This window comes from Pelobates fuscus, chromosome 7 (genome assembly GCF_036172605.1).
Source record: "Pelobates fuscus isolate aPelFus1 chromosome 7, aPelFus1.pri, whole genome shotgun sequence".
NCBI lineage: Eukaryota > Metazoa > Chordata > Amphibia > Anura > Pelobatidae > Pelobates > Pelobates fuscus.
Window position 1 is genome coordinate 31,055,230 of NC_086323.1, and position 13,554 is coordinate 31,068,783.

General features: G+C 50.9%; 1 protein-coding gene across 1 annotated transcript in view; it reads left to right on the forward strand.

Moving 5' to 3' along the window:
• The window catches only part of LEPROT (leptin receptor overlapping transcript), a 41,288-nt gene that overhangs the window by 21,098 nt on the left and 6,636 nt on the right, over positions 1 to 13,554 (forward strand). The window contains exon 3 of the mRNA XM_063427892.1: positions 4,386 to 4,572. Within this exon, the coding sequence (XP_063283962.1) occupies positions 4,386 to 4,572 (187 nt within the window). The remainder of the gene's footprint in view (positions 1 to 4,385; positions 4,573 to 13,554) is intronic.

The following is a 13,554-nucleotide window of genomic DNA, read 5'->3' on the forward strand; positions in this document are numbered from 1 at the left end:
CATGACAGTTCCTGACTTTAGTAAAAAAAAAAATCTATTGGATAACTTTAAGGTATGCCAGAATCAATCGTGTAGTTAGTAGATTATTAAAAAGCAGGAATGTGGCGGTGAGCTCAACCACAGCACCTGATATGGAAAGTGAATGTAGTGAATGGCAAGGAATGATTTAATGCTTCATCTGTCTCACAGCTCAGAAGCAGTCTCTCTGAGGGCTGTCGCCCAGCTCAGAAGCAGTCTCTCTGAGGGCTGTCGCCCAGCTCGGAAGCGGTCTCTCTGAGGGCTGTCGCCCAGCTCGGAAGCGGTCTCTCTGAGGGCTGTCGCCCAGCTCGGAAGCGGTCTCTCTGAGGGCTGTCGCCCAGCTCGGAAGCGGTCTCTCTGAGGGCTGTCGCCCAGCTCGGAAGCGGTCTCTCTGAGGGCTGTCGCCCAGCTCGGAAGCGGTCTCTCTGAGGGCTGTCGCCCAGCTCGGAAGCGGTCTCTCTGAGGGCCGTCGCCCAGCTCGGAAGCGGTCTCTCTGAGGGCCGTCGCCCAGCTCGGAAGCGGTCTCTCTGAGGGCCGTCGCCCAGCTCGGAAGCGGTCTCTCTGAGGGCCGTCGCCCAGCTCGGAAGCGGTCTCTCTGAGGGCCGTCGCCCAGCTCGGAAGCGGTCTCTCTGAGGGCCGTCGCCCAGCTCGGAAGCGGTCTCTCTGAGGGCCGTCGCCCAGCTCGGAAGCGGTCTCTCTGAGGGCCGTCGCCCAGCTCGGAAGCGGTCTCTCTGAGGGCCGTCGCCCAGCTCGGAAGCGGTCTCTCTGAGGGCCGTCGCCCAGCTCGGAAGCGGTCTCTCTGAGGGCCGTCGCCCAGCTCGGAAGCGGTCTCTCTGAGGGCCGTCGCCCAGCTCGGAAGCGGTCTCTCTGAGGGCCGTCGCCCAGCTCGGAAGCGGTCTCTCTGAGGGCCGTCGCCCAGCTCGGAAGCGGTCTCTCTGAGGGCCGTCGCCCAGCTCGGAAGCGGTCTCTCTGAGGGCCGTCGCCCAGCTCGGAAGCGGTCTCTCTGAGGGCCGTCGCCCAGCTCGGAAGCGGTCTCTCTGAGGGCCGTCGCCCAGCTCGGAAGCGGTCTCTCTGAGGGCCGTCGCCCAGCTCGGAAGCGGTCTCTCTGAGGGCCGTCGCCCAGCTCGGAAGCGGTCTCTCTGAGGGCCGTCGCCCAGCTCGGAAGCGGTCTCTCTGAGGGCCGTCGCCCAGCTCGGAAGCGGTCTCTCTGAGGGCCGTCGCCCAGCTCGGAAGCGGTCTCTCTGAGGGCCGTCGCCCAGCTCGGAAGCGGTCTCTCTGAGGGCCGTCGCCCAGCTCGGAAGCGGTCTCTCTGAGGGCCGTCGCCCAGCTCGGAAGCGGTCTCTCTGAGGGCCGTCGCCCAGCTCGGAAGCGGTCTCTCTGAGGGCCGTCGCCCAGCTCGGAAGCGGTCTCTCTGAGGGCCGTCGCCCAGCTCGGAAGCGGTCTCTCTGAGGGCCGTCGCCCAGCTCGGAAGCGGTCTCTCTGAGGGCCGTCGCCCAGCTCGGAAGCGGTCTCTCTGAGGGCCGTCGCCCAGCTCGGAAGCGGTCTCTCTGAGGGCCGTCGCCCAGCTCGGAAGCGGTCTCTCTGAGGGCCGTCGCCCAGCTCGGAAGCGGTCTCTCTGAGGGCCGTCGCCCAGCTCGGAAGCGGTCTCTCTGAGGGCCGTCGCCCAGCTCGGAAGCGGTCTCTCTGAGGGCCGTCGCCCAGCTCGGAAGCGGTCTCTCTGAGGGCCGTCGCCCAGCTCGGAAGCGGTCTCTCTGAGGGCCGTCGCCCAGCTCGGAAGCGGTCTCTCTGAGGGCCGTCGCCCAGCTCGGAAGCGGTCTCTCTGAGGGCCGTCGCCCAGCTCGGAAGCGGTCTCTCTGAGGGCCGTCGCCCAGCTCGGAAGCGGTCTCTCTGAGGGCCGTCGCCCAGCTCGGAAGCGGTCTCTCTGAGGGCCGTCGCCCAGCTCGGAAGCGGTCTCTCTGAGGGCCGTCGCCCAGCTCGGAAGCGGTCTCTCTGAGGGCCGTCGCCCAGCTCGGAAGCGGTCTCTCTGAGGGCCGTCGCCCAGCTCGGAAGCGGTCTCTCTGAGGGCCGTCGCCCAGCTCGGAAGCGGTCTCTCTGAGGGCCGTCGCCCAGCTCGGAAGCGGTCTCTCTGAGGGCCGTCGCCCAGCTCGGAAGCGGTCTCTCTGAGGGCCGTCGCCCAGCTCGGAAGCGGTCTCTCTGAGGGCCGTCGCCCAGCTCGGAAGCGGTCTCTCTGAGGGCCGTCGCCCAGCTCGGAAGCGGTCTCTCTGAGGGCCGTCGCCCAGCTCGGAAGCGGTCTCTCTGAGGGCCGTCGCCCAGCTCGGAAGCGGTCTCTCTGAGGGCCGTCGCCCAGCTCGGAAGCGGTCTCTCTGAGGGCCGTCGCCCAGCTCGGAAGCGGTCTCTCTGAGGGCCGTCGCCCAGCTCGGAAGCGGTCTCTCTGAGGGCCGTCGCCCAGCTCGGAAGCGGTCTCTCTGAGGGCCGTCGCCCAGCTCGGAAGCGGTCTCTCTGAGGGCCGTCGCCCAGCTCGGAAGCGGTCTCTCTGAGGGCCGTCGCCCAGCTCGGAAGCGGTCTCTCAGGATGCTGAACAGATAACGATCACTATTTCAGGATGTCACATTGTAGTGTTGCATAGTACCTTAAATAGAAAGCTACACCAACATGACTTTACAGGGTTTACCACAATATACAAACCTCACATAATAGCAAGTGAACAGCCAGCTTGCAGTTTGCTAAACGTGTAATGGAAAAACAAGAGTATGAAAGAAAAAAATATTACGGACAAACAGCAGTAATGCCCACGTTAGATGCAATGTATAGAATAGGCTACTGCTAGTCAAGCAGCTTTATTGAGTGTTTTATGTTTATTTACTTAAACAAGGTGTCCTGTCACAGTCCAAATACTTGTGGACTGCAGTATGTTTTGGTGTGTGCAATATCTTAGTATAGAGCTAAGGCTAGACTTTATAGAAGATAAGTACCATGCTGAAGAGTTTTTTGCCGAGAAGCCCTGTGATACACACTGCACATTATTGTTGGTCTTATTGCTGCGAAGCTCTGCGATACTCATACACACCACACTTTATTGTGAGTATTATAGCTCAGGAGCTCTGTGATTCACTCGTACAGGCCATACATTAATGTGAGTATTATAGCTCAGGAGCTCTGTTATTCACTCGTACAGGCCATACATTAATGTGAGTATTATAGCTCAGGAGCTCTGTGATTCACTCGTACAGGCCATGCATTAATGTGAGTATTATAGCTCAGGAGCTCTGTGATTCACTCGTACAGGCCATACATTAATGTGAGTATTATAGCTCAGGAGCTCTGTGATTCACTCGTACAGGCCATACATTAATGTGAGTGTTATAGCTCAGGAGCTCTGTGATTCACTCGTACAGGCCATACATTAATGTGAGTGTTTTTTATTGCTGTTTAATCATGTGGTATACTCTCACACCAGAAGCAAAAAAGTGGAAAACACCTTCAAATAAGCATATAATTAATACAACCTGGAGAATATATCCAGAGTATGAATATTCAATATAAGAATATAGTGAAATCTGAAATAATAAAAATATATATCATAGCGTAATACAGTTTAAATATAATAATGAGAGTGTGAAGCAAGTATTGAACTCACAAACGAAAATGAAAATCAGGCCTCTCACCCCCCTGGGGTATATGTATATAGGTCTTGATAGTGGTTCAAAAACGAAGTACGGTATGTCTTTAAAGAAATTGATAAAAAGAGCCATACATAGTGAAGTATGTATAAAAATGTGCAAAAAGTATTTATTGGAAACACTTACAGACATATACTCTCACACACCTCACTTTACTGTGACTTCTATTCCAGTTGTCCTCTGTGAAGACACACACACTACACATTATTGAGTTTTATTACTGTGGAGCTCTGACCTACACTCTTACACCGCGCACAGTACTGTACGTTTCATTGCAGTGGATATTTTTGTGGTACGCACTCGGTCACTTACATTATTTTGCCGTGGAGCTCTGTAATACAGTCTTTAACGTTTGGAATTTGAACGTCTCCCTCCTTTTCTTTTTGCCCCCTTTAAAGTCTGTGAATATAATAAAATTCAGTAAAGTGGAAACTTCCAGGCACATATTTAGTTTATTACTGAATCATTTAAAGCATGATTCACATCTAGAAGACCGACGGGCAATAACTGGTTACCTAAGGGGTAGTCGATACCAGGAATAGCCGACACACTAACAGAATGCACGAATTAAGTTCTCGTGTGTACATCCGATTATTGAGAGGTGTGCTTTCTGTTTTGGTTTTTCCCTCCATTGTATATGCCTGTGTTGTATTTAATGTACCTCACCCGGTTTCTTTCTTTTTACAGGATATATTGGCCTTTGTTTGTCTTGATATTTTATGTCATCAGTCCAATCCCGCATTTTATTGCCACACGCCTCAGTGATGATACAGATGCTGCAAGCAGTGCCTGCCGAGAACTGGCTTTCTTCTTCACCACTGGAATCGTGGTCTCTGCGTTTGGTTTCCCGATTATTCTAGCTAGAGTCGAAGTGGTAGGATTTTATTTCTTTTTCTTAATGTTTCAAATCAATGCTGGGCTTGATACCTATCTGTAATGCATAATATAGACAGGGCATTAGAAACATGCAAAAACTAAACGTAGAAGTAAAAAACCAAAAACCAAGCGCACTCCGCATAGACATTCTGACAATGCTTAGTTTTTTCTGCATTTCCACAAATCCAGAATTTGCAGTGTCTATAGTGAGCTCTTCTAAAGCACTGAATTGGCTGAAAAATTTAGCCAAACCTATCCCTTGAATTATTATCTGAGTAAGCTGGGGGCATATCTCGTCTTATGGGATAAATATAAACTGCAATTTCCAAACACATAATAAATAAAACTCACCGTTTAGTAGATATACCCTGACGAAAACATGCATGCATATAATTATGCTTTTTTGTTTTCATTGGGTATATATCTAAACATAGCTTGCAAGAACTGCAGATCTACTGTCTGCAGCCTTTACAAGGCCTCATCATTTTCCTCAGCCCAGACTTTCTGCGTGTAACATATTCTTCCTCACCTTGCGGTCTCTACACCCAGCGGCCGTGCGTCTGCATGACTGATACTTGCGGCATGTTGATCCATGGCAAATTATACCCACACGCTCGCTCACGTGATTGACGACGTTGGCATGCACGTGACGTCACACACGTGCCGCGTGCGCATGTTTTGGGGTCAGAGATCGATCTCTGCCAATCAGAAAGGTAAAGCATGTATTTAAACTCAAAATTACCTTTCCTCATTGCTCTGTCGTGGTTTCCCTAGTAATTGTCCGAGAGTGCGTTCCTGAACAGTTATTTTATGGTTTTTGACTTTGATTTTGACTTCCCTGTATTCAGGTATCCCTGACCTCTCTGGCTTTCCTTTATTGTTGTGTCCCTTTCTGTATCCCCTAACCTCGGCTAGTATCCTGACTATTCTTTGGTACGTTAGTCCGGCCATTCTAAGTTACCCATCAGTCATCGGTGTGACACAATTCTACGTGCTGGATCAAGTAGTAATCCTGACATTACGACAGGTCCATATATTCTGTAGAATTGTCAGCACATAGCTGCTTGCGAAAGGAAGTTAGAGGAGAATGATCACCGCATGGATCAATTTGCCCAGGCCTTCAATACGCTTCTTACTCGAACAGCGCACCTGCAACCTGCGGCCTCACCTCCACCTAGTGTACCTCCACCTATAGTACACAAGGCACCTACTATCTCCATATCTCCTCCCCTGCATTTCAATGGTAATATTCAAGAATGCCGGGGATTCCTTAACCAAATTGAGTATCATTTTGAGGCCTCACTGGGATCTTTTCCCACAGAGAGAGCTAAAATTTGTTACCTGATGAACCAACTTAAAGGTAAAGCTTTAGCTTGGGCCAATCCATTATGGGAGAGTAGTAGGAGCGTGGCACACAATTACCAGGAATTCCTTACGGAATTTAAACTTATGTTTGAACCATTAGGCAGGATGACGCCTCCACTGCATATTAGAATTTCGCACCTTGGCTTCCTAGGTAGACTGGACTAACAGCGGATTCATCTAAGCATTTAAGAAAGGATTATCTGAGACTAAGTTGGATGAGATCGCCGCCAAAGACCTACCCAAAAAACTGAACAAATTTATCACATTTGTCATTTAAATTGATAATAGATTAAGAACCAGAGAAGCTACTAGAAACAAGACCAGATGTATGACTATGCCTTTAGCACCCCGCTTTACCAGACCTATTGTCCCTGACCTTCCAGTACAGTCTGAACCCGAACCCATGGAGTTGGGGGTCACTAGACTGTCGGAGGCAGAAAGACAATATAAGAGAAAAGAAGGCCTATGCCTATACTGCGGTAGAAGAGGAGTGCTTGCCCCATACGTCCGGAAAACTACCACACCTAAGAACCTTAAGGTCTCGGGCATAATGGAAACGTCCTTTGGGAATAACAAAAATAGATTTCTCCTCAATATTATGATCATACGTGACAAAAATAACTTTTCCTGCAAAGCCCTAAAGGTGCAGCAGGCAATTTCATTGATGTTCATTTTGTTAGAAGTAACGCTATGCCTATCAAGGAGAGACTATCACCTCTGGCTGTTGAAGCTATCGATGGGAGACCACTCTCTCAACCAATTATCACCCATGAAACCTTGCCCATTAACATGTCTATTGGTGCCTTACATAAGGAAGATATAACATTCCAAGTTATTACGTCTCCTTCTTGCCCTATGATATTAGGCTTTCCTTGGCTTAGTAAGCACAATTCTCATATCAACTGGGCTAATGGGGAAATATTGGAATGGGGTAAGGATTGTAATGAGAACTGTATGTTACACATCACCAAGAGAGTGGGCACCATTAAATTACCCACTACTACGCCTCGAACTCCCGAAGTTCCCATACAATACCAGGAGGTGTTCAGCAAAACTCTGTCTAATGACCATATGACTGTTCCATAAACGTACTACCCGGCGCTATGCCACCTAAGGGAGCAGTTTATGCTCTGTCCCCACAGGAGAGTAGAATAATGGAGGAGTATATTAAAGACTCCTTGAGTAAGGGCCATATACGCAAGTCATCCTCGCCTGCTGGTGCAGGATTCTTTTTTGTGGTGAGTTACGTCCATGTATTGATTACAGGGCATTGAACAAAATCACAATTCAGAATGCCTACCCCATTCCCCTTATTGCTGATTTTTTTTTACAGACTCCAGGGTGCTAAAGTCTTTACTAAACTTGACCTTAGGAGCGCATACAATTTGGTGAGGATTAAGGAAAACCATGAATGGAAAACGGCATTTATTACCAGAAGTGGCGGGGGGGGGCTTACCTGCGGCGGGGGTGGGGCTAAAAGTGCCGTGTAACTGCTGCAGGAGAAGCAGGAATGAGTCCCTGCTTCCCCCAACAACCAGAATCCAGGAGCTGCACTGCCTGTCTGACTCCACAAGGAACAGAGGTAACTGTGTGTGGCTGTCTGCCTGTGTGTGGCTGTCTGCCTGTGTGTGGCTGTCTGCCTGTGTGTGGCTGTCTGCCTGTGTGTGGCTGTCTGCCTGTGTGTGGCTGTCTGCCTGTGTGTGGCTGTCTGCCTGTGTGTGGCTGTCTGCCTGTGTGTGGCTGTCTGCCTGTGTGTGGCTGTGTGTGGCTGTCTGCCTCTGCGTGTGTGACTGTCTGCCTCTGCGTGTGTGTGACTGTCTGCCTCTGCGTGTGTGTGACTGTCTGCCTCTGCGTGTGTGTGACTGTCTGCCTCTGCGTGTGTGTGACTGTCTGCCTCTGTGTGTGTGTGACTGTCTGCCCGTGTGTGTGTGTGTGTGGCTGTCTGTGTGTGACTGGCTGCGTGTGTTTGTGGCTATCTGCCTGTGCGTGTGCCTGTCTGGGCAGACTAGATGGGCCGAATGGTTCTTATCTGCCGTCACATTCTATGTTTCTGTGTGTGTGTGTGTGTGTGTGGCTGTTTGTGTGTGACTGCCTGCGTGTGTTTGTGTATGTGTGTGGCTGTCTGCCTTTGTGTGTGTGTGACACTGGGTGTGGGGGGAGGGGGGAACAGGAAGGGTGGGGGGCGCTGAGAAGATGTTTTGCACAGAGCGCCCAAAGGCCTAAGGCCGGCCCTGACTATGAGTACCTTGTGATGCCCTTTGGGTTGTGCAACGCTCCAGCTGTATTCCAGGATTTTATTAATGACGTACTCAGGGATTATATTTATTAATTTGTCTTAGTCTATTTAGATGACATCCTTATTTATTCTCCTAACCTTCAAACTCGCCACAATCATGTTAAACAAGTTTTGCAAACCTTATTGAAAAATTAACTTTATTGTAAATTGGAAAAATGTATCTTTGATCAGTCAGAAGTCCAGTTTTTGGGGACAGGGACACTGCACCCAGACCACTTTAATTGTTTTATTTATTTATTTATTTTGTTCCATGAATGGAGCAAATTACAGTTGTAAGACAAGCTCCCGCATTAAATATTTTGTGGGAGCCTCTAAGAGGTGCTGGAACGCTGGTGGCTTACAATGAATGTTATAATGCTTGGAAAGATTACAGCAAACCCCCAAAAAATAATAAATAAAATAACACGTTGAAATGCTTTGTGACTTGTTTTTGATAATTTTCTTACAATAAAGATTGTCTTTCCGGACACACCCTTATTTAATGAACACCGTAAATGTCCATTAAGTGATATCTGATCATTTTGGTTAGTAACCTTAGGCTTTTCATCAGATTTATTAATTTTGCTTTGCAGGCTGGTTAGGATCAAATCATAAATATGCGTTAAAGCAGCTCTTTCACTTTGAAGATTTAGCTTTTCAATAACCGTAATCCTTTTTTTCCTTCTGTTTCTCCTTGTTCCTATTTTTTGAAATTCCCCTTTATATTTTACTTGTACAAAAGGAAAAGTAGGGATTCTTTTTTGCTTATGAGGAGCGTGACCTTTTGCAAATTGTGGCAATGGGTGGAACTTAAGCAAAGTGTCGTGTCCATTGCCAAGGTAATTTACCCACAAGGCACCAGTCAAAAGAATTCCAGAGTAGGGCAAATTGCAGACATAATGGACAGCGGCATATCAGGCTGCCGCAGGTGATCCTTCTCTAAGCACTGCATATTAGGCTGCTGCCAGTGATCCTCCTCTAAGCACTGCATATCAGGCTATTGCCAGTGATCCTCCTCTAAGCACTGCATATCAGGCTGCAGCCAGTGATCCTCCTCTAAGCACTGCATATCAGGCTGCAGCCAGTGATCCTCCTCTAAGCACTGCATATCAGGCTGCAGCCAGTGATCCTCCTCTAAGCACTGCATATCAGGCTGCAGCCAGTGATCCTCCTCTAAGCACTGCATATCAGGCTGCCGCCAGTGATCCTCCTCTAAGCACTGCATATCAGGCTGCTGCCAGTGATCCTCCTCTAAGCACTGCATATCAGGCTGCTGCCAGTGATCCCCCTCTAAGCACTGCATATCAGGCTGCAGCCAGTGATCCTCCTCTAAGCACTGCATATCAGGCTGCCGCCAGTGATCCTCCTCTAAGCACTGCATATCAGGCTGTCGCCAGTGATCCTCCTCTAAGCACTGCATATCAGGCTGCTGCCAGTGATCCTCCTCTAAGCACTGCATATCAGGCTGCTGCCAGTGATCCCCCTCTAAGCACTGCATATCAGGCTGCTGCCAGTGATCCTCCTCTAAGCACTGCATATCAGGCTGCTGCCAGTGATCCTCCTCTAAGCACTGCATATCAGGCTGCTGCCAGTGATCCTCCTCTAAGCACTGCATATCAGGCTGCTGCCAGTGATCATCCTCTAAGCACTGCATATCAGGCTGCTGCCAGTGATCCTCCTCTAAGCACTGCATATCAGGCTGCCGCAGGTGATCCTTCTCTAAGCACTGCATATCAGGCTGCTGCCAGTGATCATCCTCTAAGCACTGCATATCAGGCTGCTGCCAGTGATCTTCCTCTAAGCACTGCATATCAGCCTGCTGCCAGTGATCCTCCTCTAAGCACTGCATATCAGTCTGCTGCCAGTGACCCCCCTCTAAGCACTGCATATCAGGCTGCTGCCAGTGATCCCCCGCTAAGCACTGCATATCAGGCTGCTGCCAGTGATCCTCCTCTAAGCACTGCATATCAGGCTGCTGCCAGTGATCCTCCTCTAAGCACTGCATATCAGGCTGCTGCCAGTGATCCCCCTCTAAGCACTGCATATCAGGCTGCTGCCAGTGATCCTCCTCTAAGCACTGCATATCAGACTGCTGCCAGTGATCCTCCTCTAAGCACTGCATATCAGGCTGCTGCCAGTGATCCTCCTCTAAGCACTGCATATCAGACTGCTGCCAGTGATCCTCCTCTAAGCACTGCATATCAGGCTGCTGCCAGTGATCCCCCTCTAAGCACTGCATATCAGGCTGCTGCCAGTGATCCTCCTCTAAGCACTGCATATCAGGCTGCAGCCAGTGATCCTCCTCTAAGCACTGCATATCAGGCTGCAGCCAGTGATCCTCCTCTAAGCACTGCATATCAGGCTGCAGCCAGTGATCCTCCTCTAAGCACTGCATATCAGGCTGCTGCCAGTGATCCTCCTCTAAGCACTGCATATCAGGCTGCTGCCAGTGATCCTCCTCTAAGCACTGCATATCAGGCTGCTGCCAGCGATCCTCCTCTAAGCACTGCATATCAGGCTGCTGCCAGTGATCATCCTCTAAGCACTGCATATCAGGCTGCTGCCAGTGATCCTCCTCTAAGCACTGCATATCAGGCTGCCGCAGGTGATCCTTCTCTAAGCACTGCATATCAGGCTGCTGCCAGTGATCTTCCTCTAAGCACTGCATATCAGCCTGCTGCCAGTGATCCTCCTCTAAGCACTGCATATCAGTCTGCTGCCAGTGACCCCCCTCTAAGCACTGCATATCAGGCTGCTGCCAGTGATCCCCCTCTAAGCACTGCATATCAGGCTGCTGCCAGTGATCCTCCTCTGAGCACTGCATATCAGGCTGCTGCCAGTGATCCTCCTCTAAGCACTGCATATCAGGCTGCTGCCAGTGATCCCCCTCTAAGCACTGCATATCAGGCTGCTGCCAGTGATCCTCCTCTAAGCACTGCATATCAGACTGCTGCCAGTGATCCTCCTCTAAGCACTGCATATCAGGCTGCTGCCAGTGATCCTCCTCTAAGCACTGCATATCAGGCTGCTGCCAGTGATCCTCCTCTAAGCACTGCATATCAGGCTGCTGCCAGCGATCCTCCTCCAAGCACTGCATATCAGGCTGCTGCCAGTGATCCTCCTCTAAGCACTGCATATCAGACTGCTGCCAGTGATCCTCCTCTAAGCACTGCATATCAGGCTGCTGCCAGTGATCCCCCTCTAAGCACTGCATATCAGGCTGCTGCCAGTGATCCTCCTCTAAGCACTGCATATCAGGCTGCTGCCAGCGATCCTCCTCCAAGCACTGCATATCAGGCTGCTGCCAGCGATCCTCCTCTAAGCACTGCATATCAGGCTGCTGCCAGTGATCCTCCTCTAAGCACTGCATATCAGGCTGCTGCCAGCGATCCTCCTCCAAGCACTGCATATCAGGCTGCTGCCAGTGATCCTCCTCTAAGCACTGCATATCAGGCTGCTGCCAGTGATCCTCCTCTAAGCACTGCATATCAGGCTGCTGCCAGCGATCCTCCTCCAAGCACTGCATATCAGGCTGCTGCCAGTGATCCTCCTCTAAGCACTGCATATCAGGCTGCTGCCAGCGATCCTCCTCCAAGCACTGCATATCAGGCTGCTGCCAGTGATCCTCCTCTAAGCACTGCATATCAGGCTATTGCCAGTGATCCTCCTCTAAGCACTGCATATCAGGCTGCAGCCAGTGATCCTCCTCTAAGCACTGCATATCAGGCTGCAGCCAGTGATCCTCCTCTAAGCACTGCATATCAGGCTGCAGCCAGTGATCCTCCTCTAAGCACTGCATATCAGGCTGCCGCCAGTGATCCTCCTCTAAGCACTGCATATCAGGCTGCTGCCAGTGATCCTCCTCTAAGCACTGCATATCAGGCTGCTGCCAGTGATCCCCCTCTAAGCACTGCATATCAGGCTGCAGCCAGTGATCCTCCTCTAAGCACTGCATATCAGGCTGCCGCCAGTGATCCTCCTCTAAGCACTGCATATCAGGCTGCCGCAGGTGATCCTTCTCTAAGCACTGCATATCAGGCTGCTGCCAGTGATCATCCTCTAAGCACTGCATATCAGGCTGCTGCCAGTGATCCTCCTCTAAGCACTGCATATCAGGCTGCTGCCAGTGATCCTCCTCTAAGCACTGCATATCAGGCTGCTGCCAGTGATCCTCCTCTAAGCACTGCATATCAGGCTGCTGCCAGCGATCCTCCTCTAAGCACTGCATATCAGGCTGCTGCCAGCGATCCTCCTCTAAGCACTGCATATCAGGCTGCTGCCAGTGATCCTCCTCTAAGCACTGCATATCAGGATGCTGCTAGTGATCCTCCTCTAAGCACTGCATATCAGGCTGCTGCCAGTGATCCTCCTCTAAGCACTGCATATCAGTCTGCTGCTAGTGATCCTCCTCTAAGCACTGCATATCAGGCTGCTGCCAGTGATCCGGCTCCAAGCACTGCATATCAGGCTGTAGCCAGTGATCCTCCTCTAAGCACTGCATATCAGGCTGCCGCAGGTGATCCTTCTCTAAGCACTGCATATCAGGCTGCTGCCAGTGATCATCCTCTAAGCACTGCATATCAGGCTGCTGCCAGTGATCCTCCTCTAAGCACTGCATATCAGGCTGCCGCAGGTGATCCTTCTCTAAGCACTGCATATCAGGCTGCTGCCAGTGATCATCCTCTAAGCACTGCATATCAGGCTGCTGCCAGTGATCTTCCTCTAAGCACTGCATATCAGCCTGCTGCCAGTGATCCTCCTCTAAGCACTGCATATCAGTCTGCTGCCAGTGATCCCCCTCTAAGCACTGCATATCAGGCTGCTGCCAGTGATCCTCCTCTAAGCACTGCATATCAGGCTGCTGCCAGTGATCCTCCTCTAAGCACTGCATATCAGGCTGCTGCCAGTGATCCCCCTCTAAGCACTGCATATCAGGCTGCTGCCAGTGATCCTCCTCTAAGCACTGCATATCAGACTGCTGCCAGTGATCCTCCTCTAAGCACTGCATATCAGGCTGCTGCCAGTGATCCCCCTCTAAGCACTGCATATCAGGCTGCTGCCAGTGATCCTCCTCTAAGCACTGCATATCAGGCTGCTGCCAGCGATCCTCCTCCAAGCACTGCATATCAGGCTGCTGCCAGTGATCCTCCTCTAAGCACTGCATATCAGACTGCTGCCAGTGATCCTCCTCTAAGCACTGCATATCAGGCTGCTGCCAGTGATCCCCCTCTAAGCACTGCATATCAGGCTGCTGCCAGTGATCCTCCTCTAAGCACTGCATATCAGGCTGCTGCCAGCGATCCTCCTCCAAGCACTGCATATCAGGCTGCTGCCAGCGAT